Raw genomic sequence first — 27,030 nt, forward strand, 5'->3', positions numbered from 1 at the left:
ATGCCGGTGTTCACTTCCAACCTATAATTCAGAACAAAAACAGTCCAAATATTAATGGACAACACTATAAAAATGTACTACATGAATCTACAAGGAGGAGCGTGATCTTATCAGTTATGTCAAGAAGCAGTGAAACTGAGGGAGTGGTGCATCCCGAAGGACATAACTGCGGGAGTGGTACATCCTGAGCAAGCTACCTACCTTCCAGGCAAGGACAACGTCCTGGCAGACAGTCTCAGCAGAGACTTCTCTTGTAGTCACAAGTGGGAAATCGATCCCACAATACTGAACCATCTATTCCAGAATTGGGAGGTCTTCCTTAATAGACCTATTTGCTACCCACAAAAACAAGAGGTGCCCCGTACTATTGCTCAAGAGCAGGCATAGGCCCACAATCCTTGGGGGATGCATTCAGCATAAAGTGGGAAACACCCCTCCTGTATGCATTCCCACAGTTCCTGCTGATCCAGTGCACGATCCTGAAAATCAGGCAAGACATAGCAAAAGTCATACTGGTAGCCCCCAGCTGGCCCAAACAGATTTGGTACCCTTACCTACTGCAGATAAGTGTTCGTCCACCATATGGTCTCCTGCCAGTCTGGTCTCTGCTGACACAGCAAATAGCCAGAGGCACCACCTAAACATACACACACTTCATCTCCATGCATGGATGGTGGCTGGCTGATGCCTTTGGAGGTGGACAATCCCGAGGAAGTGCAGCAAATCCTTGTGAACTGCTGCAGGTCTGCAACTAGAAAGACATACAATCGTTGCACTGTTAAAAAGGCACTGTTACAAAGTATGGTGCGTCGAGTACAACTGCACTCCAATAGAGGCAGGTGTTTCAAAGATACTTACTTACCTGCTAAAATTACACAAAACAGGACTATCACTAAGCTCAATTAGGGTACAACTCGCTGCCATGCCTGCATTACACCCTCCAATACAGGGCTTATCTGTGTTTACTCACCCATCTACCAAGAGATTCTTCTGGGGTCTACAAAATATGTTCCCACCATGATGAGACCCAATCCCAGCATGGGATCTCAGTCTTGTCCTTTTGAGCTAGTGGTGGGAACCACCCACCACTGATTTGGCCCTGGGCTGGGGCCCAGAGGAGAGGGAGGCCCCCCTACCCACTCCCTTTCTCGTAGCTCCCGGACTTGGAGCTGATCAACAGTAACTAAGCCTCTGGGGAAACCTTTTGAGCCACTGGTCACCTGCTCCCTTCTACATCTATCAATGAAGGTCGCCTTTCTGGTGGCAGTTACCTCTGCAAGAAGAGTATGTCAGATAGGAGCACTTATGACACAACCCCTTTACATAATATTCCATACCGACAGGGTGGTCCTCTGTACTCACGCTAAATTCCTCCCAAAAGCACTTATCTCCTTTCACTGCAATGAACCAATATACTTACATGTCTTCTTTCCTAAACCCCATAAGCACAACAGAGAAAAGGCACTACACACCATAGACGTCCACAGGGCAATAGCCTTCTACCTCCAACGCACAGAGTTCTTTCGAAAATCCCCACAACTCTTTGTGTCATCTACGGAAAGATCAAAAGGATTACCCATATCCAAACAAAGGCTATCTAAATGGATCTTGGGCTGTATAAAACTGGCATATAGTATATTCAACAAAGAAACCCCAATGACCATAAGGGCTCACTCTATGAGAGCAATGGTAGTAACAACAGCCTTCCTGAGAGGAATACCAACAGAGGACATTTGCAAAGCTGCCACATGGGGATCAGTTCACACATTCATATAGCTTTACACAATACAAGCATTTGTGGACACATGTGCTTTGGCCGAACTGTTCTCACCCTTACTGAGTCAACGCTGCTGACGCACCCACCACCAAGCACGAACACTGTTTTGTAATCACCTAAGATGGAGCACCCATGGGGACACTCCTTGAAGAAGAAGGGAAGGTTACTCACCCAGTGAAGTAACTGGAGTTCTTTGAGATGATTGTACCCATGGGTGCTCCACCACCCACCTTCCTCACCTTGGCTTCGGATCCAGCTACTTCCAGGTCAGAGAAGGAACTGAGGATGCGATTGGCTGTGTGGGTGGGATGACCGTTCCAAGCGTCACTCACCAGCGCTCCATGTGCACAGCCAACTGGAAAGGCACTGCTATCAGAAGTTTGCCAACCATGGGCACAGCGGCGCCGGTGCACCTAAAGTGGAGCACCCACGGGGACAACCATCTCGAAGAACTTAAGTTACTGCACAGGGTGAGTAACCGTCCCTTTTTTTTCTTGGTGAGGGACAGAAAGGACACTAATACCCTATTTGCACTTTCTTTCCCATCCACATTAAGAAGCCGAGTGACTACCATTGGTGATAAGACTGTGTAGGCCCCTTTTACTATAGGAGCCTCTGACCTTTACTGAGACAATCCTATCTGCTGCAATCTAGCCATAGAGACTACAAATTCCCATGATGCCTTGATAAAAGGTGGGGTGACTGCTTTCTTCCAGGAGTGCCCAGTGTAAAGAGGATAGGTAGTGGGCTCCATTTTAGAGAGAGGAGACAGATTGCTGGCACAGAGCTCTTTCCAGACTAGAAGTTGTTTCTGGAACCTGCAGCCTATTGCTGAGAGCCTGCAGGGAGGTTTGATCAAGCAGAGAGCTTCACAGGCTGTTGGTTTTCCCTGAAAGGGAGAGACTATTGCTTTACTTAGAGCTGACCGAGAAGGGCCTGAGTAGGACAAAAAGCAGTGGGTTCAAGCCATGGAATAGAAGATTTAGATTAAATCTCAAGAGAAGCTTCCTAACTGCAGTAATAGTAGGACAATGGAACCGTCTGATTAGGAAAGTTCCTTCACTGGAGGTTTAAAAAAAAAGGGCTGGATAGCCATCTGTCTTGGATGGTTTAGATCCAACGAATCCTGCATTTTGGCAGGGGATAGACTACACGACTCTTGCAATTCCTTCAACTCTATGGACCTATGATTATATCAGTTGGATTCCATCAGGGGTTTTAGGACTGGTCTTCACCTGTGCTGGATCCTTCCCATCATACATAAACTCCTCTAGATCCATGAGCACCAATATGTTTGTCTACGGTGTCTTCTACTCAGAACTTCCTTACTCCTAGAGATTTCTTTTGTCTTTTCCTTCCCAAGTCCTCTCTGATACAACTGGTTCTGGCATTTACATTCCTGATACCCACAATTTACCCATGTCCGTTAATGAGTCTGGGATTGATGATGAACTTGGTTCCATTGAGGCTTCTCATAGTGACATATTTGGTACCTCTGATGCATTCAGGTCTTCTGGTGCATTCAGCCCTATTGGTATTACCATCTTCTCTGGTTTTTTGACCGCTTCAATCAGTACCTTCTACTGATCCTGATGTCTCTTATTGTGGTCTTGGTATAAGCCATGAAGAACACTTATAAGAACAGTTTCTCCTTATTCTCAACCAGTTTGTATCTATGATTCAGAATAGGGATGTTAAATATCAATTAAAAAATCAAATAGTGAATGGGATATCCATTGAATAGTCAATTAGTCAATTAGGACTAGCATGCATTCAGCCTTTGAAATGAACAAGAGCAACAAGGGGGGCTCTTGTGCATTTCAAAGACTGAAATGCCACCTGGAGCCCGGGGCCAACAGGGAGTCTTCCACTAATCCTTGTCTCCATGTGGCGCTTCTGCTTTGAAATGCATAAGAGTCCCCTCTGGGTTACCTTTTAAGCCTGCTCCCCCCCAGAAATACCTCTGCTTCCTCCCCTTGATGCCTCTTTGTGATAGAAGCAGCAAGGTGGGGGGGAAGTGACTAGTCAACTAATGTATTGACTATCCGATAAGCATTTGCTTATCGGATAGTTGACTAGTCGATTAGCTGCTTACATCCCTAGTTCAGAAAGATACATTCCAAAGAGAAGGATCTATTAAAGAGGATTCTCCTATATCCTGGTAAAGGGGAGAGGATAGAAGTTGAATACCAGTACGAACAAAAGAGAACAAGTAAAATGAAAGAGTACCATTCAATTACATCACATGAAGGCAGATAACTAAAAAGTGACAGAATTTATAAGTGGTGGATCAAAAATGCTAGAAGTCTAGATGTTAAAATGGGTGAACTTGAGTCCCTGATAGTAAATGAGGATATTGATGTAACAGGCATCACAGAAACTTCGTGGAATGATTACACTGCTCTACAGCCAAAATGCTTCTGAAATAAATGTAGTCAAACTTTACTAATTCTGGGTCACTGAGAACGAAACTAATGCTTAAAATTGTTGATTGGCTCTAGTTTTCAAGATCATAGAATCATAGAATCATAGGACTGGAAGGGACCTCAAGAGGTCATCGAGTCCAGCCCCCCGCCCTCAAGGCAGGACCAAGCTCCACCTACACCATCCCTGACAGATGTCTATCTAACCTGTTCTTAAATATCTCCAGAGAGGGAGATTCCACCACCTCCCTTGGCAATTTATTCCAATATTTGACCACCCTGACAGTTAGGAATTTTTTCCTAATGTCCAATCTAAACCTCCCCTGCTGCACTTTAAGCCCATTACTCCTTGTCCTGTCCTCAGAAACCAAGAGGAACAAATTTTCTCCTTCCTCCTTGTGACACCCTTTTAGATATTTGAAAACCGCTATCATGTCCCCCCTTAATCTTCTTTTTTCCAAACTAAACAAGCCCAGTTTATGAAGCCTGGCTTCATAGGTCATGTTCTCTAGACCTTTAATCATTCTTGTCGCTCTTCTCTGTACCCTTTCCAATTTCTCCACATCTTTCTTGAAATGTGGCGCCCAGAACTGGACACAGTACTCCAGCTGAGGCCTAACTAGTGCAGAGTAGAGCGGCAGAATGACTTCACGAGTTTTGCTTACAACACACCTGTTGATACAACCTAGAATCATATTTGCTTTTTTGGCAACAGCATCACACTGTTGACTCATATTCAACTTGTGGTCCACTATGACCCCTAGATCCCTTTCTGCCATGCTCCTTCCTAGACAGTCGCTTCCCGTCTTGTATGTATGGAACTGATTGTTCCTTCCTAAGTGGAGCACTTTGCATTTCTCTTTATTAAACCTCATCCTGTTTACCTCTGACCATTTCTCTAACTTGCTAAGGTCATTTTGAATTATGTCCCTATCCTCCAAAGAAGTCGCAACCCCACCCAGTTTGGTATCATCTGCAAACTTAATAAGCATACTCTCTATCCCAATATCTACATCATTGATGAAGATATTGAACAGTACGGGTCCCAAAACAGACCCTTGAGGAACTCCACTTGTTATCCCTTTCCAGCAGGATTTAGAACCGTTAACAACAACTCTCTGACTACGGTTATCCAGCCAATTATGCACCCACCTTATCGTGGCCCTATCTAAGTTATATTTGCCTAGTTTATCAATAAGAATATCATGCGAGACCGTATCAAATGCCTTACTAAAGTCTAGGTATATGACATCCACCGCTTCTCCCTTATCCACAAGGCTCGTTATCTTATCAAAGAAAGCTATCAGATTAGTTTGGCATGACTTGTTCTTCACAAACCCATGCTGGCTATTCCCTATCACTTTATTACCTTCCAAGTGTTTGCATAGGATTTCCTTAATTACCTGCTCCATTATCTTCCCTGGGACAGACGTTAAACTGACCGGTCTGTAGTTTCCTGGGTTGTTCTTATTCCCCTTTTTATAGATGGGCACAATATTTGCCCTTTTCCAGTCTTCTGGAATCTCCCCTGTCTGCCATGATTTTTCAAAGATCATAGCTAAAGGCTCAGATACCTCCTCTATCAGCTCCTTGAGTATCCTGGGATGCATTTCATCAGGACCTGGTGACTTGCTGACATCTAACTTTCCTAAGTGACTTTTAACTTGTTCTTTGTGAATCCTATCTTCTAAACCTACCCTCTCTCTGCTTGTATTCACTACGTTAGGCACACCTCCAGACTTCTCGGTGAAGACCGAAACAAAGAAGTCATTGAGCATCTCCGCCATTTCCAAGTTTCCTGTTACTGCTTCTCCCTCCTCACTAAGCAGTGGGCCTACCCTGTCCTTGGTCTTCCTCTTGCTTTTAATGTATTTATAAAAAGTCTTCTTGTTTCCCTTTATGCCTGTAGCTAGTTTGATCTCATTTTGTGCCTTTGCCTTTCTAATCTTGCCCCTGCATTCCCGTGTTGCTTGCCTATATTCATCCTTTGTTAGTTGTCCTAGTTTCCATTTTTTATATGACTCCTTTTTCATTTTGAGATCGTGCAAGATCTCCTTGTTAAGCCAAGCTGGTCTTTTGCCATATTTTCTATCTTTCCTACACAGCGGAATTGTTTGCTTTTGGGCCCTTAACAACGTCCCTTTGAAATACTTCCAACTCTCCTCAGTTGTTTTTCCCTTCAGTCTTGCTTCCCATGGGACCTTACCTACAAGTTCTCTGAGCTTATCAAAATCTGCCTTCCTGAAATCCATTACCTCAATTGTGCTGGTCTCCCTTCTACCTTTCCTTAAGATCATGAACTCTATTATTTCGTGGTCACTGTCCCCTATACTGTCTTCCACTTTCAAGTTCTCAACTAGTTCCTCCCTATTTGTTAAAACCAAATCCAGAACAGCTTCTCCTCTGGTAGCTTTTTCAACCTTCTGAAACAGAAAGTTGTCTCCAATGCAGTCCAGAAACTTATTGGATAGCCTGTGCCTCGCTGTGTTAGTTTCCCAACAAATGTCTGGATAGTTGAAGTCCCCCATCACCACCAAATCTTGGGCTTTGGATAGTTTTGTTAATTGTGATATGCTATTGGGTCAGTATATACGACCCTTGACTTGCGAATGGTGGATGATAAGTGAGTTATAAAGGGAAGAGATCTCAATTTAAACCAGAGATGACTAAAATACATCTTTGACTGGATCTATGAATAAATCTATGACTGGCTTTGGACAGTACTTGCTTTTTAGGCAAAACAATGAATGATGCAATCCGAAGCTGGTATTGCATCATACATGATATGAATTGCATCATGTTATTCCTAGAAGTCATGGATGAAGCAATCATAACGAAGCTTACATCACTCTGCTGAACAAATTGCCCTATATCAGCTCTAGAAATCATACAGTGTCGTGCTCTCTTATTTGTCAGTGTTTGATTTTGCAAAGGGACACATTTCTGTTTAGCCAAAGTGAGCAGAGATGCCTCGTACTTGTGTGAACAGTGCAGATAACTTCTGCTATGTTTGTGCTGAAGTGACTTTTGCATCACAAAAGCGCAGTATAACCACTATGGTTAAGAAAGCCTATCACCTTTATTTTGGCTGCAAAATTGGAGATCAGGACAAGAGGTGGGCCCCATACATATGCTGCAACACTTGTGCAACAAATCTTCGCCAGTGGTTGAACAGGAAAAGGAAATCTATGCCTTTTGCAGTGCCAATGATTTGGAGAGAGGCAACAGATCATACCAGCAATTGTTACTTCTGCATGGTGCCTCCAGTTGGGAAAGGTGTGTCAAAGAAGAAAAAGTAGACTGTGCATTATCCAAACATTCCATCAGCTATACGCCCAGTACCCCACAGAGAAGGACTGCCGGTTCCTGATTCACCAGAATCATTCTCACTTGAGTCAGATGAGGAAGAGGATGAAACTTCTGGTCCTGAACCATCAATGTCACAGGACCTACATTTTCTTCCATCCTCCTCCTCTGAACCACACCTCATAACACAAGGTGAACTGAATGACTTTGTCAGGGATTTGGAACTACCCAAGAGTAAGGCAGACCTGTTGGGTTCCAGACTACAGCAGTGGAATCTCCTGGCAGGTGATGTTAGGGTTTCCATGTTCCATGACCGTCAAAAGGATCTTGCCCCATTCTTCTTCATGGAAGGTGATCTTGTAGCCTGCCACAACATCGATGGTGTGATGGCAGCCCTCAACATCGTTCACGATCCAGATGAGTGGAGACTATTCATTGATTCATCGAAGATGAGTCTGAAAGCTGTTTTGCTGCATAATGGCAATGTTTTGCCATCAATTCCAGTTGGTCATGCAGTCCATATGAAGGAAACCTATGACAACATGAAACAACTTTTGAGGTGCATAAACTATGACCAACATCAGTGGCAATTTTGTGGCGATTTGAAGGTTCTTGCTCTCTTGCTTGGTCTGCAAGAGAGCAACACAAAGTACTGCTGTTTTCTCTGTGAATGGGATAGTCGTGCAAGAGATTCCCACTACATCAAGATAGATTGGCCACTCCGACAGTCATTGGAACCTGGGAGGAAAAGTGTTCAGCATCCACCACTTGTTGAATCAAGGAAGATTTTGTTACCACTCTTACACATCAAGCTGGGTCTGATGAAGAACTTTGTCAAGGCCATGGACAAAACACAAGCAGCTTTCAATTACCTCCGTGGAAAATTTCCAAGGTTAAGTGAAGCTAAGATAAAGGAAGGTGTCTTTGTTGGTCTTCAGATTTGTGAACTTCTTCGAGATGATGCATTTGACCATGCACTGCGTGGCAAGGAAAAGACGGCATGGAAAGCCTTCCAGTTAGTGGCAATAAATTTTCTCGGAAACAACAAGGCAGACAACTACAGGTTGTTGGTGGAAAACCTCCTCAAGGCATACAAAAGCCTTGGTTGCAACATGTCACTAAACATAAATTTTTTGCACTCTCATCTAGATTTTTTTCCACCGAACTGCAGAGCAGTGAGTGACGAGCACGGCGAGCGATTGCACCAGGACATTGCAACAATGGAGAAACGCTATCAGGGCAAATGAAGCCCATCAATGCTTGCAGACTATTGCTGGACAGTGACAAGGGATGCTCCATTTAATGAATACAAGAGACAAACCAAGAAGTGCCGAGTAGACACTGAATAGGACTAAACTATGTACATAATAGTTTTTTGCCTTTGGTTTTATAATAAATTTTATTTATATAACCCTTTTGCTGATTTTTAAAGTGTTACATAAACAGGACAGGTGAAATATTATCATGTAAAGCAACCATAAACACATGAAAAGACCTAGGTTTACAATTTATGCTTAAAACTCTACTATCTACACAATATACATAGACGTAAAATGTAAAAACTTAAATATCTTGGAAACAGTAGCCAATCAGTTGTTTTAATTGTCATATTTGAATTCAGCACATCAAAATACATAATGAATAGCATATTTTCTCTCTGAAGCAGACTACTTCTAAAAAATTGTAGACCAGTGTTATAATCAATGGGTCATTACATTTTGTGCCCTGTTATTCTATAGTAACGACAGATTAGGTTGTGCTGGTGAGTGAGTGGCACTATATGTGAAAGCATAAAATAAAAAAATGTAAATAGTGAATCAAACTATGAAACAAAATCTTTATGGACTGAAATTCCGTGCTTGAATAAAAAGAATTTATCAATTGGAATATACTAATGACCAATTGACCAATATGGTGATGGTGACTAAAATAGTCAGGGAGATTGAAGAGGCTATGAATATAGAAAATTCAGTAATAGGGAGTTTCATCTGTTACCGTATTAACTGAATACATTACCTCATCACTTTAGGATGGGATGAAGAAGTAAAGTTTCTAGACCCCATTAATGACTGCTACTTGGAGCAGCTAGTTCTTGAATCGAGAATGGTGGAGGCAGTTCTCGATTAAGTCCTAAGTGGAGCACAGGATCTGGTCCAAGAGGTGAACATAGCTAAACTGTTCAGAAATAGTGACAACAATTTAATTAAATTTAACAGGTGTGTGTGTGTGTGTGTGTGTGTGTAAGGTGGTGAAACAGAGATTAAAATGAACAGTCAGTCATAAGAGGGAAATGCTAGCAAGCTGCATGAAAACATTTTAAAAACCCAATAGCAGAGGCTTAAATTAAATAAAAACCCAAATGAAGAAGACAAAAAAAATGCCGCCATGACTGAAAAACAGAGTAAAAAAATGTGATTAGAGCCAAAAGGGCATCCTTTAAAATTGGATGTCAAATTTTGCTAAGGAAAATAGAAAAGAGCCTAAACTCTGGCAAGTCAAGTGTAGAAGTATAATTAGGTAGTCTAAAAAAGAACTTAAAACAACTAACAAAAATAATCAGAAACTAGCAGCAATTAAAAAAAAAAGTTGAAACAGGAACCTAGCCAATCAGTGGAGTCACTGGACAAATAAAATGCTCAAGGCATACTCAAGAAGACAAGACCATTGCAGAGAAGCTAAGAGCTTCTCCACATGTTCAGCACTACAGCAGTGCAGCTTAAGTGAAAATGCTATTACCCGGATGAGAGAGCTCCTGTTTGGTATAATAATTCCACCTCTGTGAGAGGTGCTACTTGTGTTAATAGAGAAGCTTTCCTGTTGTAGAATCATAGAATACTAGGATTGGAAGGGACCTCAAGAGGTCATCGAGTCCAGCCCCCTGCCCTCATGGCAGGACCAAGTACTGTCTAGACCATCTCTGATAGACATTTATCTAACCTACTCTTAAATATCTCCAGAGATGGAGATTCCACAACCTCCCTGGGCAATGTATTCCAGTGTTTGACTACCCTGACAGGAAGTTTTTCCTAGTGTCCAACCTAAAACTCCCTTGCTGATGTTTAAGCCCATTGATTCTTGTTCTATCCTCAGAGGCCAAGATGAACAAGTTTTCTCCCTCCTCCTTATGAGACCCTTTTAGATACTTGAAAACCACTATTATGTCCCCCCTCAATCTTCTCTTTTCTAAACTAAACAAACCCTTCAGTCTTCCCTCATAGGTCATGTTCTCTAGACCTTTTATCATTCTTGTTACTCTTCTCTGGACCCTCTCCAATTGCTCCATATCCTTCTTGAAATGCGGTGCCCAGAACTGGCCACAATACTCCAACTGAGGCCTCACCAGCGCAGAGTAGAGCAGAAGAATGACTTCTCGTGTCTTGCTCACAACATATCTGTTGATGCATCCCAGAATCATGTTTGCTTTTTTTGCAACAGCATCAAACTGCTGACTCATATTCATCTTGTGGTCCACTATCACCCCTAGATCCCTTTCTGCCGTACTCCTTTCTAGACAGTCGCTTCCCATTCTGTATGTGTGAAACTGATTGTTCCTTCTTAAGTGGAGCACTTTGCATTTGTCTTTATTAAACTTTATCCTATTTACCTCGGATCATATCTCCAATTTGTCCAGATCATTTTGAATTATGACACCCTTAATAACCGTACTTTCTATGCCAATATCTAAATAGTTGATGAAGATATTAAACAGAGCCGGTCCCAAAACAGACCCCTGAGGAACCCCACTTGTTATACCTTTCCAGCAGGATTGTGAACCATTAATAACTACTTTCTGAGTACGGTTATCTAGCCAGTTATGCACCCACCTTATAGTAGCCCCATCTAAGTTGTATTTGCCTACTTTATTGATGAGAATATCATGCGAGACCATATCAAATACCTTACTAAAGTGTAGGTATACCACATCTACCACTTCTCCCTTATCCACAAGACTCGTTATCCTAGCAAAGAAAGCTATCGATTGGTTTGACATGATTTGTTCTTTACAAATCCATGCTGGCTGTTTCCTGTCACCTTCCCACCTTCCCAGTGTTTACAGATGATTTCCTTAATTACTTGCTCCATTATCTTCCCTGGCACAGAAGTTAAACTAACTGGTCTGTAGTTTCCAGGGTTGTTCTTATTTCCCTTTCTTAAATGGGCACTATATTTGCCCTTTTCCAGTCTTCTGGAATCTCTCCTGTCTCCCATGATTTTCCAAAGATGATAGCTAGAGGCTCAGATACCTCTCCTATCAGCTCCTTGAGTATTCTAGGATGTATTTCATCAGGCCCTGGTGACTTGCAGGCATCTAACTTTTCTAGGTGATTTTTAACTTGTTCTTTATTTTATCTTCTAAACCTACCCCTTTCCCACTAGCATTCACTATGTTAGGCATTCCTTCAGACTTCTCGGTGAAGCCCGAAACAAAGAAGTCATTAAGCATCTCTGCCATTTCCTGTTACTGTTTCTCTCTCCTCACTGACCAGTGGGCCTACCCTGTCCTTGGCCTCTTGCTTCTAATGTATTTATAAAAAGTATTCTTCTTTCCCTTTATTCCCGTAGCTAGTTTGAGCTCATTTTGTGCTTTTGCCTTTCTAACCTTGCCTCTGCGTTCCTGTGTTGTTTGCCGATATTCATCCTTTGTAATGTGTCCTACTTTCCATTTTTTATATGACTCTTTTTAGATCATGCAAGATCTTGTGGTTAAGCCAAGGCGGTCTTTTGCCATATTTTCTATCTTTCAACGCAGTGGAATAGTTTGCTTTTGGGCCCTTAACAATGTCCCTTTGAAAAACTGCCAACTTTCCTCAGTTGTTTTTCTCCTCAGTCTTGATTCCCACGGGACCTTACCTATCAGCTCTCTGAGCTTACCAAAATCCGCTTTCCTGAAATCCATTGTCTCTATTTTGCTGTTCTCCCTTCTACCCTTTCTTAGGATTGTGAACTCTATGATTTCAAGATCACTTTCACCCAACCTGCCTTCCACTTTCAAATTCTCAACCAATTCCTCCCTATTTGTTAGGATCAAATCTAGAACACCTTCTCCTTGGTAGCTTTTTAACCTTCTGAAATAAAAAGTTGTCTCCAATGCAGTCCAAGAACTTATTGGATAGACTGTGCCCCGCTGTGTTATTTTCCCAACATATATCTGGATAGTTGAAGTCCCCCATCACCATCAAATCTTGGCCTTTTGATGATATTGTTAGTTGTTTAAAAAAAGCCTCATCCACTTCTTCCACCTGGGTAGGTGGCCTGTAGTAGACTCCTAGCATGACATCACCCTTGTTTTTAATCCCTTTTAGCCTAACCCAGAGACTCTCAACACGTCCGTCTCCTATGTCCATCTCCATCTCACTCCAAGTGTGTTCATTTGTAATATATAAGGCAACATCTCCTCCCTTTTTCCCCGTCTATCCTTCTGAGCAAGCTGTACCCTTCTATACAAACATTCCAATCATGTGTATTATCCCACCAAATTTCTGTGATGCCAACAATGTCATAATTGTACTCATTTATTAGCACTTCCAGTTTTTCCTGCTTATTACCCATACTTCTCGCATTTGTATATAGGCATCTAAGATACTGATTTGACATTGCCTCCCAGTTTTGCCCTGATCCTCCTTTCTTTCTGGCTTTATAACCCACACTCCCTCCTATTTCCGACCCATCTCCCAGGTCTCCATGTTCTCCACTTACCTGTGGGCTTTGCTCACCTGTGCCCGTTGAATCTAGTTTAAAGCCCTCCTCACTAAGTTAGCCAGTCTGTGTCCAAATAGGGTCTTCCCCCTCCTTGAGAGGTGAATGCCATCTCTGCCTAGCAGTCCTTCCTGGAATAGCATCCCATGGTCGAGGAAGTCAAAGCCTGCCTGGCAACACTATCTTTGGAGCCAGGCAGTCACCTCCAGGATGCACCTGTCTCTGCCTGGGCTCCTGCCTTTGACAGGAAGGATTGAAGAGAATACCATCTGCGCTCCAAACTCCTTCACCTGTACTCCCAGAGCCCTGTAGTCACTCTTGATCTACTCAGTGTCACACCTCGCAGTATCATTTGTGCCCACGTGGACGAGTAACATGGGGTAGTAGTCAGAGGGCCGGATAATCCTTGAAAATGCCTCCGTAACATCTCGGATATGGGCCCCCGGAAGACAGTATACCTCCCAAGGTGAAATGTCAGGGCGACAGATGGGCGCCTCTGTTCCTCTCAGAAGAAAGTCTCTGACCACCACTATTCTACGTTTCCTATTCGCAGTGGTGGCAGCAGACCTCCCAGCCTTGAGGGTATGAGGCTTCTCTTCCTCCGTTGTAGGGGGTGATTCCTTATCTCCTATATAAAGAAGAGCATAACGGTTTCCTAGTACCATGGTGGGAGGGTTTGGAACAGAGGTGGAGCTGTCCCTGCTGCCAGAAGTAACCAGCTGCCAGTGTCCACCCTGCACCATCTCCTCCTCCGCCAGTGGTGTGTCCACAGTCCTGTGTACTGGGATAGCTACCTCAGCTGTCTTCTCATTAACATGGTCCAGGAATTGCTCATGGATTCGGGTGCTCTTCCACCTAGCCACCTCCTCCTGTAGTTCTCCCACCTGCTGCGTGAGAGATTCCACCAGCAGGCACCTTTCTCATTGGATGATCTCCCCAGCCTAGATATCAGTAAGTGGGAATTGCAAGCCACAGTCTCTCAAAACCACACCAGGATCTGGGTAGAGGCATCCATGCTCAGGCGCTCTGTCTGGCTACAGGCGCAGGTGGAGGAGACAGAAGTAGTGCTGGCATAGGTGTTGCGGGTCTTCCTGACCGTAGCAGGCCTCCCTCTGCAAAACTCCCTCTCAAACTGCCCTGTCTGCAACCCCCTGAGCGCTTTTGCTCTCTGGTCATCATAGTGCTGTCTTTATTGTGATTAGTTTGGTAAAACTACATTGGTTGGGGTGTAGATTTTTCACACTCTTGAGCAATGTAGTTATACCAGTGTAAGTTTGTAGTGTAGACCTGGCCTAAATGAATTCTTTGCATTGGTCTTCAGTGCAGAGATATGAGGGAGATTCTCAGATCTAAGCCATTGTTTTTAGGTGACCAGTTAGAAAAACTGTCCCAGGTGCAAATGTCAATAGAGGAGTTTTGGAATTGGTAAATCAAACAGTAATAAGTATTCAGGACCAGATGGTATTCACCCAAAAGTGCTAGAGGAACTCTAATATGAAATTTAAGAACTACTAAATGTGGTATGTAACCTTTTAGCTTCTGCACTAGATGACTGGCAGACAGCTGATATGATGACAATTTTTCAAAAAGGCTCCACAAGTGATCCTTGCAATTATAGGCCAGTACTCCAAATTTCAGTACCAGGCAAGTTGGTTGAAACTAGGGTTGAAAGTGACCTGGCTTTTTGGGTAGTCGAGTCACTACTCGACTAGTTGCTTGTCTCCCCCCCCCCCTTGCTGCCTCTATTAAAAACTGGTTCCCCCCAGCACTGTCTCCATGGCGGGGGACAGGGGAGGCAGAGGCGCAGTGGGGAAGCAGGCGTCAGCCAGGACTCAGCTATCCCATCTTGCTCCCAGTCCCAGATGCGGCTCTTAATACATTTAAGAAGCAGAACTGCAGTGGGATTAGCTCCCAGGGCCAGGAACTAACCCCACTGCGGCTTTGCAATTTCCCCCCTTATTAACTAATCGAGTAGTTGATGGAAATTCCATTGACTACTCCATTAGCTGATTAAACACAATTTAACATCCTTAGTTGAAACTACAGTTAAAAATAGAGTTCTCAGACGAACGAGCATTATTTGTTGAGGAAGAGTCAACACAACTTTTATAAAGGGAAATTATATCTCACCAGTCTATAAAAATTCTTTGAGGGAGTCAACAAACATGTGGACAGGGTTATCACTTGAACTTTCAGAAAACCGCACCAAAGGCTCTTAAGGAAGTTAAGCACCATGAGGGGAAGGAGGAGAAAGGAGGTTCCTCTTGTGGATCAGTATCTAGTTAAAAGAAAACAAAGGGTAGGAATATATGGTTCGGTTTTCAGTCTGGAGAGAGGTAAATAGTTGTGTCCCACTGTAATAGATAGGAGGAGTGCTGGCCAGCACCTGGTGACTAAGGGGTTAAACTCGGGTAGCTAGCAAAGGGGTTGGTAGGAAGGCAAGAGAACCAATAGGAATAAAGTGCTAACATTTTAATTGGATGTAGATACCTTGCCTGCTTTCTTTGTGTGGGAAAGTTAAACTAGGAATTGAGAGACAGAATGATTCAAACCCAGACAAGACTACTATGCCTCCAAGGAATTCCAGGCATGGAAGTGGACTGAACCAAGAGAAGATCGGGAGTAAGTAAAGGGAAAAAGTGAATCTAGTTGTGATCTGGGTATTTTCTTTATTTTGTGGTTTGGTTTGAACTCTTCTGTGGGAATCTATGCCTCCTCTTCCCACTTGCCATCTAAGAATTGTTCCCAGAGATTTTCTCTGTGTTTTAATTTGTTTTCCTTAGTTGCTCTGTAACATCTAGCAATCAAGCATGCTTTATCAACTACAGGCAGTCCCCGGGTTACGTACAGGATAGGGACTATAGGTTTGTTCTAAAGTTGAATTTGTATGTAAGTCGGAACTGGCTCCAGATTGAGCTGCTGCTGAAACTGATCAGCGGCTGACTACAGAAAGCCCTAGGCAGAGTTGCTCTGCCCCCGGCTTCCTGGAATCAGCTGCTGATCAGTTTCAACAGCGGCTGAATCTGGACTCCTGGGACAGAACAGCTGGGGCACTGCCGGGTAGGTCCCCGCAGGACCAACCCGGCAGCACCCCAGCTGCTCTACCCCAGGCATCCCGCAACAAAAGCCTGGTCTGCTGGGGCGGGGGGGGGCGCACTAGCTGCGTCCCCTCACCCCCCAGCAGACCAGGGAGACCCAAGCAAAGCTGCGGAGGCGCAGAGGTCCTCTGCGGCTTTGCTCCTGTCTCCCTGCTGTGCTGGGGGAGTCACCCCCAGCACAGCAGGGAGACCCGAGCAAAGCCACAGAGGCGGGGGACCCCACCGCCTGTGCGGCTTTGCTCCGGGGCAAAGGAGCAAAGCCGCACGGGCAGCGGGGTCCCGTCGCCTGTGCGGCTTTGCTCTGGTCTCCCTGCTGTGCTGGGGAGTCCCCCCCAGCACACCAGGGAGACCCGGAGCAGCTTTTCTCGCCCCGGAGGACGCAGTGGCAGGACCGCTGCGCTCTGGGCGGTCCCACCGCCCGCGAGCTCCGGGGCGAGAAAAGCCCCGTTCGTAAGTGCGGATCCCACGTAAGTTGGGGACTGCCTGTATATCTTTTGTTTTGTAATAAAAATCACTTTTTGAGTTGATTATTTGATTCTTGTGTCCTGAAAAGTACATGAAGTCTGTCTGTCTGTGTGTCTACATACCTTAGACTAAGAGGTCAGCTACCAGAGACTGCAGCTTGTTTTTCTCTTTTATTTTTTCAAAGCTCTTTTGGGGCAAAAGAGCTTGGGGTACCCCAGGGGGGAGAATTCAAGTGTTTTCCCCCAGTTTTAGGGATAAAAATCACTTGATGGTGGCAGCAACCCCCCCCCCCCCCCCCCCAAAAGTCAGTGAATCTGTGACTTTGGGAGAGTTTTTGTAACCAGAGCCTGTAGAGGCAAGGTATATTTTTAAGGACTTTTATGGGTCCCCGCCTTCTGCACTTTGAGTGCCAGAGTGGGGAACAGCTCTGAGACACCCACAAAGATCTGTATTGGGACTAGTGGTGCTCATTATATTCATAAAAAATGTTTACCCCGTTTTCCCACATTTGTTACGTGGCAAATTTGCAGATAATACAAAATTACTCAAGATAGTTAAATCCAAAACATATTGCAGAGAATTTTAAAGGGATCTCACAAAACTGGGTGATGGGGCAACAAAATGGCAGATTAGATTCAATGTTGATAAATGAAAAGTAATGCACATTTTGAAAACGTAATCCCCACTATACATACAACATAATGGGCTCTAAATTGACTGATACTACTCAAGGAAGAGATCTCTGAAAACATCAACTCAATGTGCAGAGGCAGTCCAGATAATTTATTCCCCAGTATACATATATTGTTGGGATTATGTTTTCCAATATACATTACTTTGCATTTATCAACATTAAAATTCATCTGCTGTTTTGTTGCCTAGACATCTAGTTTTATGAGATACTTTTGAAATTCTTTGCAGGCTAATTGGGACTTAACTAACTTGAGTAGTTTAGTATCATCTGCAAATTTTGCCACCTCACTATTTACCTCTTCTTCCAGATCATTTATGAATATATTGAATAGGACTGGTTTCAGTACAGAGCCCTATACTAGTTACCTCTCTCCATTCTGAAAATGGATCATTTATTCTTACCCTTTATTTACTATCTTTTAACCAGTTACCAATTCATGAGAGGACCTTCTTGGTCTTATACCATGACAACTTACTTTGCTTAAGAGCCTTTGGTGAAGGACCCTGTCCAAGGCTTTCTGGAAAATCTAAATACACTATAGCCACTGGATCCCTTTTGTCCATATGCTTGCTGATCCCTTCAAAGAATTCTACCAGATTGGTGAGGCATAATTTCCCTCTATAGAAACGAACAAATTATGGTCATCTATGTGTCTGACAATTCTGTTCTTTACTATAGTTTCAAGCAGTTTGTGTGGTACTGAAGTTCGACTTACCGATCTGTAATTGGCAGGATCACATATATGGTCCTTTTTAAAAACTGACATCACATGAAATATCCTCCGGTTTTTTGCTACAGAAGATTATTTAAAGGATAGATTACAAACCACAGTTAGTAGTTCTTCCATTTCATATTTCAGTTCCTTCAGAATTCTTGGGTGAATACCATCTGGTCCAGGTAACTTACTACTGTTTGGTTTATCAATTTGTTCCAAAAACTGCTCTGACACCTCAGTCTGGAACAGTTCCACATTTTTATCACCCGAAAAGAATGGCCCAGGTTTGGGAATTTCCCTCACATCCTCAGCCATGAAGACTGAAGCAAAGAATTAATTTAGTTTCTCCCCTTTTACCATATTGTCCTTGAGTGCTCTATTAACATCTTGATTGTCCAGTGGCCCCAGTGGCTGTTTAGCAAGCTTCCTGCTTCTGATATACTTAAAAGCTTTTGCTATTACTTTTTGAGTTTTTGGCTAGCTGTTTTTCAAATTTCTTTTTGGCCTTCCTAATTATATTTTTACTCTCTTTCATATACATAAATAACATTTTCCAAGTGTGTGACCAAGTTAATTGTTGGCAAGCTGGTGAAACTGCGTTAAGCCAGAACAGAATTTGGCTTGTTTTATAGTCAAGCATAATGTAAGAGTTCTATAGGCAGCACTCTGAATTCTTTCACCTTTAACTTTGCAATATAAATCATATTGCAAATTTACTTGCATGGTATTTTCACTTGTCTGCATAGGTTGTTGAAATGATTTTTGAAATAGTTATTTAGCAGATGCCTAGTGATGGTGTATTGTCCTATTACTGTTGCAAAATAATGTTCATTGTAACCCACTATTTTTGCATAGTCATAATTTTTAAATTTGCACACCTATTTAGCTGAAGTATTCTGTATTTTGCTTGAAGGTGAATTATTCTGGATTTTATTTTTGAGAATTGAGAATAATTCCTCAGCAGTTTTAAAGTAATGAGAGAGTGGAAAATGTTACATTTTTCCCATTGCAAAACAAAAACAATCTTTTTAATTGAATCAGTTGACTGCAAAAACAATTAAAGTTTGAAACCTGAAAACTGAGAACTATGTAATCCAGGATGGCACAATTCTGAGCTTCCCCATGTCCAGAATAGGAATGTAAAATCCCATTTAACATTGTTTAAGCAGTTAACTGCTTAAATGGGGGCAGGAAGGGGGTCTAGCTCCCCAGCTGCAGGCAGGACTGCTCTGGCCAGGCCTGGCCTCCTGTTTACTGTTCACATCCCTAATCCAGAACAGATTGTATGTGCAAAGTCTAGTCTAAAATGAAGGGGACAGGAAGTACCCACATTCATATTTCCTTAACTTGGACATTTAAAATGGTACTAGCAGTATTAAAATCTGACAAATACTTGTCAAAGAAGGGAAAAGGTGGTACTTACAAAACTTTATTTTTTTTAAAGAATCTTTATGCTTGTTTATGTATTGTTCAGTTGAATAACACCACCTACTAATACATGGTTATACTCTGCTGCATCATTCTATAACAATAATATAATCTGTCAATCAGTACCATGGAACTATTGTGATTTTGGGGACTGTTCCTGGTGTTACTGAAATTAACAGTAAAACTCATACATTTCAATGTGAACAATATTGAGCCCTTTTTTATGGAGATGCTGCAGAAGTGTCAAATCCAAAGACTAGGTTGTCAGATTTTGCACTTAATCAGGTTTTTAACATCTACATTACTTAAGGAGAATGAAAAGTATTCTTTCCAAACTGACTGCACATACTCTTTGTGCACTGAAATGATAAGAATTCACAATAAAATTTATTAATTTATTAAAATTAATTTTAAATTTGTTCTTTTAGAAATGTAGTACCTGTCAGATGTTTTTGTGTCCCAAATGATTGCAGAATAATGCAGATTATTTGAATTTTTCCATAGAGTCAAAAGTGATTAGTTTTATGCAAAAGTTAGATTCAGTTGGAATTACTGATTATAGATTAATAGACAGGACTAGTTTAATAACTCATATCAGTCTTCATTGGTGTTTTTGTGACATCAAGTATTATTTAGCCAATCATTGATCTTCTGCATCATGGCAATTAGCCAGAGAAATTCTGTTGTATAGAAACTTCATCAGGCTTTAATACTTGATGCTGATTTTTTAAGGAATGATTATAACCTTGCCTGAGGTTTGTCATAAGCCAATCAATAAACCAAATGATCTGGAGTAACCAAGTTTATTTTCATTTTTCTGTGTCTCTACAGTTTGATAAGGGCCTATTAGAGAAATGGTTGTGGTAAATCTATATATTCTATGAACCTTTACTAAATAAGAAATATAATGTGATAATGAGGCCTTGTTCTGACTTCGTACAAGTTTTCTTCATAGCTGAGTCATTTACCGTGGAAAATGAGGTACATAGTTGAAATAGCTACAGGTTCCCCTTGATACAATAGGAACCGTCACAAATTAAGTAATTTCAATAGATAAATATGGGTCTATTTCTCCATGTATTAGTCCTTTTAAGCCCCCAATTCAGCAAAGATCTTAAGCTCAAATATAGCTTTAACCACGTATATAAGTCCATGCATACACAGCAGAGAACTTAAGCAAATGCTTAACTTTAAATATGTACAGGCAGTCCCCGGGTTACATGGATCCGACTTACATCGGATCCCTACTTACAAACGGGGAGGCAACCCCGCACTAGCTGCTTCCCCCCAGCACATCGGATCCCTACTTACAAACGGGGTGAGACAACCCCGCACTAGCTGCTTCCCCCCAGCAGACCAGGGAGACGCGAAGCTAGCGCCCTCCCGCCCCCATCAGACCAGGGATCTGCAGCTTTTCTCAGCAGATACCTCAGCTTGAGAATAAAAGACTGAGTGAAGTGAGGTGTGGGAGAATAAAACTGAGCTCTGGAGAAATGTTTGGCTAGAGTTTCCCCTACAATATGTACCAGTTCCGACTTACATACAAATTCAACTTAAGAACAAACCTACAGTCCCTATCTTGTACATAACCCGGGGACTGCCTGTACTTACATTTCATTGATGTAAATGGGACATAAGTATGTGCTTAAATTAAGCCTATGCTTAAGTGCACTGTTGAACTATAGACTCAAGTACATACTTAAAGTAATAAAATAAGCATATACTTAAAAGTAAAACAAAGCCAACAGGGCTACTTTTTAAAATAAGGATTGTTCATTATCGGTGGAAAGTGCCAGTTGCTATTCCATAATTGAGGATGACAAACCTAAACATTCATTGAGAGAGAAAGAGAGAATGATTTGGTAGCCCAGGAATTTGGGTGCCCATCTGAAATCTGAGCTCCAAATGCAAGTCCCTATTTCAATGACTATTTGATTATTTAAACAGAATCTAACAACTTCAGTGGGAGATACTGAGAAAAACCCAACCCAGAATATCCCCATAGGTCAGTAACTAAAGCATGGGAGGAGGAGACTGAAGTTCAAATTCTTATGCTGTTGCATTCAGAAAAGGGATTTGAACATGTTTCTCCTTTTTTGTTTTTTGTTTTTTGTTTTTTTTCTACGAGTGCTGTAACCACTGCTAAAGTTGGTTGGGATGCTGCAACTGCCTCCTCCCTCTGTTTTGTACAAGGTCTGATTCAGTAGCTGTGCTCTGACCGTTCTTAACCAGATTGGGCCCCAGAAGTGAGGTAGGAAGGGCAAAGCTAGCTTGTAGGTTCCACTGCAGTTTGGGCATGAACTAGGTACCTGAGCATTAGCATGTAGATAACTGTGCGCATGCCTGGCAGCAGAACTGTATTCACCCTTTGGGACTTCACCAACAGAAACTTGAGTGTCTCCAGAGTTAGGTGGCAGCTGAACTGGTGTTTTGGGGATCTAAATTTTGGATGGAGGCCTAATATACCAACTAGTCACCTGAATCGCTTTGTGGTTCTAGCCCTTAGTTTATTTTATCGTTAAAATTCATTTTAAAAATTGGCCCATTAAGATATGTAGTCAGATCATTTTTAACTCCCACCTGAATCAAAACTATTATGTTTTAAAATATCTGTTTAAGATAATCTGTCGGAACAAACACTACTATACACTGAGCATAATTGAATATGATGTTGTTATAGAGCAAAATGAAGGTTCTTTGAATGCCCTATGTATTGCCATGCCTTAACATGTTTGGATTACGTTAATCTTTAAACCTTAACTTTGAATTTCCTAGGCTTATATTGCTTAGTTTTGGGATAATTACAAGATCCCTGTAGCATTTTTTACTATTAAAATATTGAAATGTATTCATCCTTAATTCCATGTAATAATGTAGCTTGTATATGGAAATATTAAAAAAAAAAAAAAACTTTTTTAAAAGACACTTTTTCTAAAAGCACACCAAAAGAGTAAAAATAACTTTTTCACCTATCAATTTAGGAGAAAGATTGGATGGCTAAGTATGATTCAAGGTAGTTGCTAACTGTTGTCTAATAATTAGGGTTTTGCAAGATCAGGCCTTTTAAGAGAACAAGCTGGCATTATTATCAGCAGGTTTATGAAACAATGTATGAAAGCAGAAGTACTTATATTTTTAAAATGTATATGGCATTTGTAAATCAAATCTAGCTCCTTTTTTAATTAGCAAAAAAGAAAAGATTTAATTTCTTCCACCCTCAACAAAATCTTATTTTAGAAACTTTAAGATAGTATCGACATAAAACATCTGTATCTGAACATGTTTAACTAGTGACCCATCTCAAATGGTTAATTATTTTGATTCCTAGAAGACCTCACAAGAAGTAGTAAACCTTGGTGGATGAATGATACATCTGTTTTTCCAACTTCACTTCCAATTAATAACACTCCAAGTAGTCATCATCGACAGAAGAGATCAGTAAGCATTGAACGCTTTGTGGAGACACTGGTAGTGGCAGACAAAATGATGGTGGGATACCATGGTCGCAAAGACATTGAGCATTACATTTTGAGTGTAATGAATATTGTAAGTTTGACCCCTCTTTATATTCACATAATTAATACTTTTTATAGGAGACACAATTATTCAATATGTTTTTCTGATTTGAAATAAACAGTTCCTTAAAATATATATCAGACTACAAAAACTGATATATAGCAAAATGTTAGTATTAGAAAATAAATAAGACATGCAATACTATCGTCTTTTCTCATTTTGGGAGGATATTATGATCACTGTTAAATCATGTTACAATATCTTCAGGTTTCATTTTAAATGAATTAACCCTGTAGTTACCATGTATAATGATTATACTTCTCGCTGGTTCTTTTATTAAGGTTAGCATTCTGAACACCTCTTTGTCATTATGTTATTCAGTTATGAAACAAGTTTATTCTATAAAATGTTTGGAGTGAAAAAGGTGTAGAGAATATTGATTTATCCTACAGAATAGATTAAGGTTGACTTATACTTTAGATGCTTGTAATCAGTGTTCAAATTATGAAATTATATGTAGTATGAGAAAACAGACTAATTTTAAGTATGTGCTAAATGAATGGTGTTTTTTGTCTGACTTTCTGTCTTTTCTTCTTTTCTGGAGGTCAGGTTGCCAAACTTTATCGTGATTCCAGTCTAGGAAACGTTGTGAATATAATAGTGACTCGTTTAATTGTTCTCACTGAAGATCAGGTAAGACTGAGCTGCAATAAGATTAAACTTCAGACTAATAAATTACAAGATATTTCACTGAATACCATTGCAATCCACCTAATTATTGTTTATAAAGGGTATATTTCAGTATAAAACCTCATCTGTAATCTTTTACTAATTTTAAGGAAAATTGAAATAGTTTTAAGGAATATAACTCATCTATCATCTTAATAACAGTCACCTACTGGCGATTTCAGTGGTTAGGTTACAATTACAGTTTTATTTCTATGTCTATATTTTGATAATCTAATATTTTATATTGATGTAATCATTATTAAAGCTGGAAATGAAAGAATTTCTGTTCAGTAATACACTAACTGAACTCTGGGTCAGATTTTAGAGATAAAAATTGGCAAGAAGAAATTATTCCTAGAAACCACTGCTTCTAATTATAGTCCCATTTTAGTCTTCAAAAGGCTTAACAACTGACCTTAGTAATTTGTTTGGAACATTTCTGGTATGCATGTTGTATTGCAGCCAAACTTGGAGATAAACCACCATGCAGACAAGTCCCTCGATAGCTTCTGTAAGTGGCAGAAATCCATTCTTTCCCACCAAAGCGATGGAAACACCATTCCAGAAAATGGGATTGCCCACCACGATAATGCCGTTCTTATTACTAGGTATGGTTTATTGCAAGTCTTGTATTTATTTTATCTTCTTTCTATGGTTTTGTTCTATTTACTTATGTATAAAACATATATTTAAAGTAATGTAAGGGGTAGGTAATCTTGTGAGGGTAAAAAGATATGTTGATTGTCTTTGAGAATATATCAGACTGTTAAAATATAGATTTATAAAATTAGAAAGAACTTTCTGTACTTAAAATTTCAATAATGTCCATATCTGTGCTTCTCATAACTACTCCCATGAAAAGTATTGGAGCAGAGATGATGCATTTGCTTGATCATTTAAAACTTTTATAATTGAACAAAAATTCTATAAATTCTGGGAAGAAGATCAAAAAGCAGGAGAAAAATACTGTTTTGTTACTACTGTATATTGTTTTCAATTTAAAATATTCTTGCCAGATCCTAGGTGTAAATCAGTGTGACTTCAGTGAAGTCAATAGAACTATGCAGATTTGCAGCAGCTGAACATCTGACTATGCATTTGCGGCTGTGTAATGAATTTGTTGCTTCTTTAATTAAAGAAAAAATACAATGACATTTTCAGTGTTCATACCAATGCTGCTTATGTGTAAAGGTATTTCACTGTACATACTACCTTTACTATAAGTATGTTCGACACTGCTTTCTCTGTAATCATTCAATCCTATTAAATACTCTATTTTCTTTGTGTAGTTACAGGTAAATTAATATTGTACTTTACAGCCTTAACATGGTGGTAGAGGTGGGATTGTTCCCCACTGTGGCACTTTGAATGCAGAAGGTGGGGGCCCGCAAAAGACTTTAAAAAATACCTTGCCTCAACAGGCTCCTGCTTAAAAACTCCCCAAGGTCACAGATTCCCTGACTTTGGGTTACATGCTGCCACCACCCAAGTGCTAACCTCCCCCCTTTTTTTTGAAACCAGGAAGACTCACTTAGGAACTTCTTCTCATGGGGTACCCCAAGCCCTTTTACCTTCCTTCAGGAGAGAGCTTGAAAACAAAGTGTGATTTTTAATATCTGACTTTTCAGACTTAAGCATGTGCACATAGACCCTCTTGCTTTGTGGGATAAAGGAATCAGATCATAGCTTTTTAAAAAGGTGGTTATATTAACAAAACAAAAGGACACATACTTGGTAAAGTATACTTAGTTGTCAGGTGTTACAGAGCAACTGAGGAAACAAATTAAAACACAGATAATTCCTTCTTTGGGATTCAGCTTTAGTTTCAGTATGTGGGGGAACACATGGACTCACCACAGAGAAATTTAACCAAATGACAAAACAAAGAAATAACCTGATTGTGTCTAACTAAAACATACCCTGTCTACTCACATTTTTTGTTCCCGTGTTCCATCCTTTGTAGACATAAATGTTGCTGCTGGACATTCCATGTTGGCTTCCAAGATTCATTCCATCTTTCCACAGCTTTCCTCTCCCAAAGCCACACAAAGAACTGCAGCAGGGACATCACTGCTCTCAGTTCATATCTCACACTTTGTTCGCATAGGCTCTACTGTCATCCTGCCAACACTTCCTGGATATCCACTGTTCTGGGGTTAACCCTTTAGTTACTGAATGCTGGTATGTTTGGAAAAGGGTAGTATCCATCACATATGGGGAGCTTTCTTTTTTCTAAATATTAACACAGTGATGCTAGTATTTATGGATCTTTAAAGATTCTATTATAAATTTTCAAAAGCATATTCTATACTCACTCTGTGTCAAATGTCAATGAAAATTTCAATTATGGAGTAATACCCTCAAGATTTATAAGACAAAAATCTCACTCCTGGGTGGAATTTGAGCATAAAAGGCATGAACTTTTGGGGGGGGAACATCCTGTCTTTAAATTATTATAGTGCAGCAATCAAAGAATATGCTACATGTACTGGACTCTTGTATGTAACTATTTTGAGTGGAAATGTGTTTTCATCAATATTTTATAAATTATTTTTAACACATGCAATTAATGGACATATGTAGTAGCTAGAGTAATGCAATGAATTTCAGTATCTTTAGAGAACTGCTTTGGTCTAATAGTAAAAATCACTTTGAAAAAGTCCTTAAAGAACAACATCTAGAAACTAATAATGTTCAATTTTAAGGCACCCATTCTATAAAAACATACTGAATGTGCAGGATTAATTTTATACATGTGAGTGGTCCTATTTATATACATATATGAATGTGTCTGTGCTTTATAAACAAATATCCTCAGAACCAATGTTTTATGTAATTTTATGAGGGAATTTTTTTTCATCTAATGATTATAACTATTGGTAATAAAAATGAAATTCTCAAACAAATTTTTCACTAAATAACCTTAAGGACTTGCCTTTGCTTACCCTGAAATCCCTGACTTATGCTGATTTATTCTGTAATTTATTTTAGCGCTAAGTCTGAAACATCAGTGTTAAGTCCCCACTTACATCAGACCCAACCTGGAGCTTGGCTCCAAGATGGCATAGAAACAAAGGAGATTGTAAAGCATTCTCTTCCCCCTTTTCCTCTCTCATGGCAATTAAAAAAGACTGATAAAAGAGATTTGCATGCTCTGCTTACTGTAGGTAATATTGGGAGCA

The 27,030-nt window shown here is 40.7% G+C and overlaps 1 protein-coding gene across 6 annotated transcripts in view; it reads left to right on the forward strand.

Annotated features, from left to right (window-relative positions):
* ADAMTS6 (ADAM metallopeptidase with thrombospondin type 1 motif 6) overlaps positions 1-27,030 on the forward strand; it is a 380,566-nt gene that overhangs the window by 48,474 nt on the left and 305,062 nt on the right. For 4 of the 6 annotated variants that reach the window (XM_075932396.1, XM_006117000.4, XM_075932394.1 and 1 more), the window contains exons 5-7: positions 22,932-23,149; positions 23,729-23,812; positions 24,311-24,456. In XM_075932396.1, the coding sequence (XP_075788511.1) occupies positions 22,932-23,149; positions 23,729-23,812; positions 24,311-24,456 (448 nt within the window). Of the gene's footprint in view, positions 1-17,302; positions 18,061-22,931; positions 23,150-23,728; positions 23,813-24,310; positions 24,457-27,030 lie in introns of those variants that run through there. The other 2 variants (XM_075932397.1, XM_006117001.4) reach the window with 2 other exon arrangements.

The sequence above is a fragment of the Pelodiscus sinensis genome, chromosome 6 (genome assembly GCF_049634645.1).
Source record: "Pelodiscus sinensis isolate JC-2024 chromosome 6, ASM4963464v1, whole genome shotgun sequence".
Taxonomy (NCBI): Eukaryota; Metazoa; Chordata; order Testudines; family Trionychidae; genus Pelodiscus; species Pelodiscus sinensis.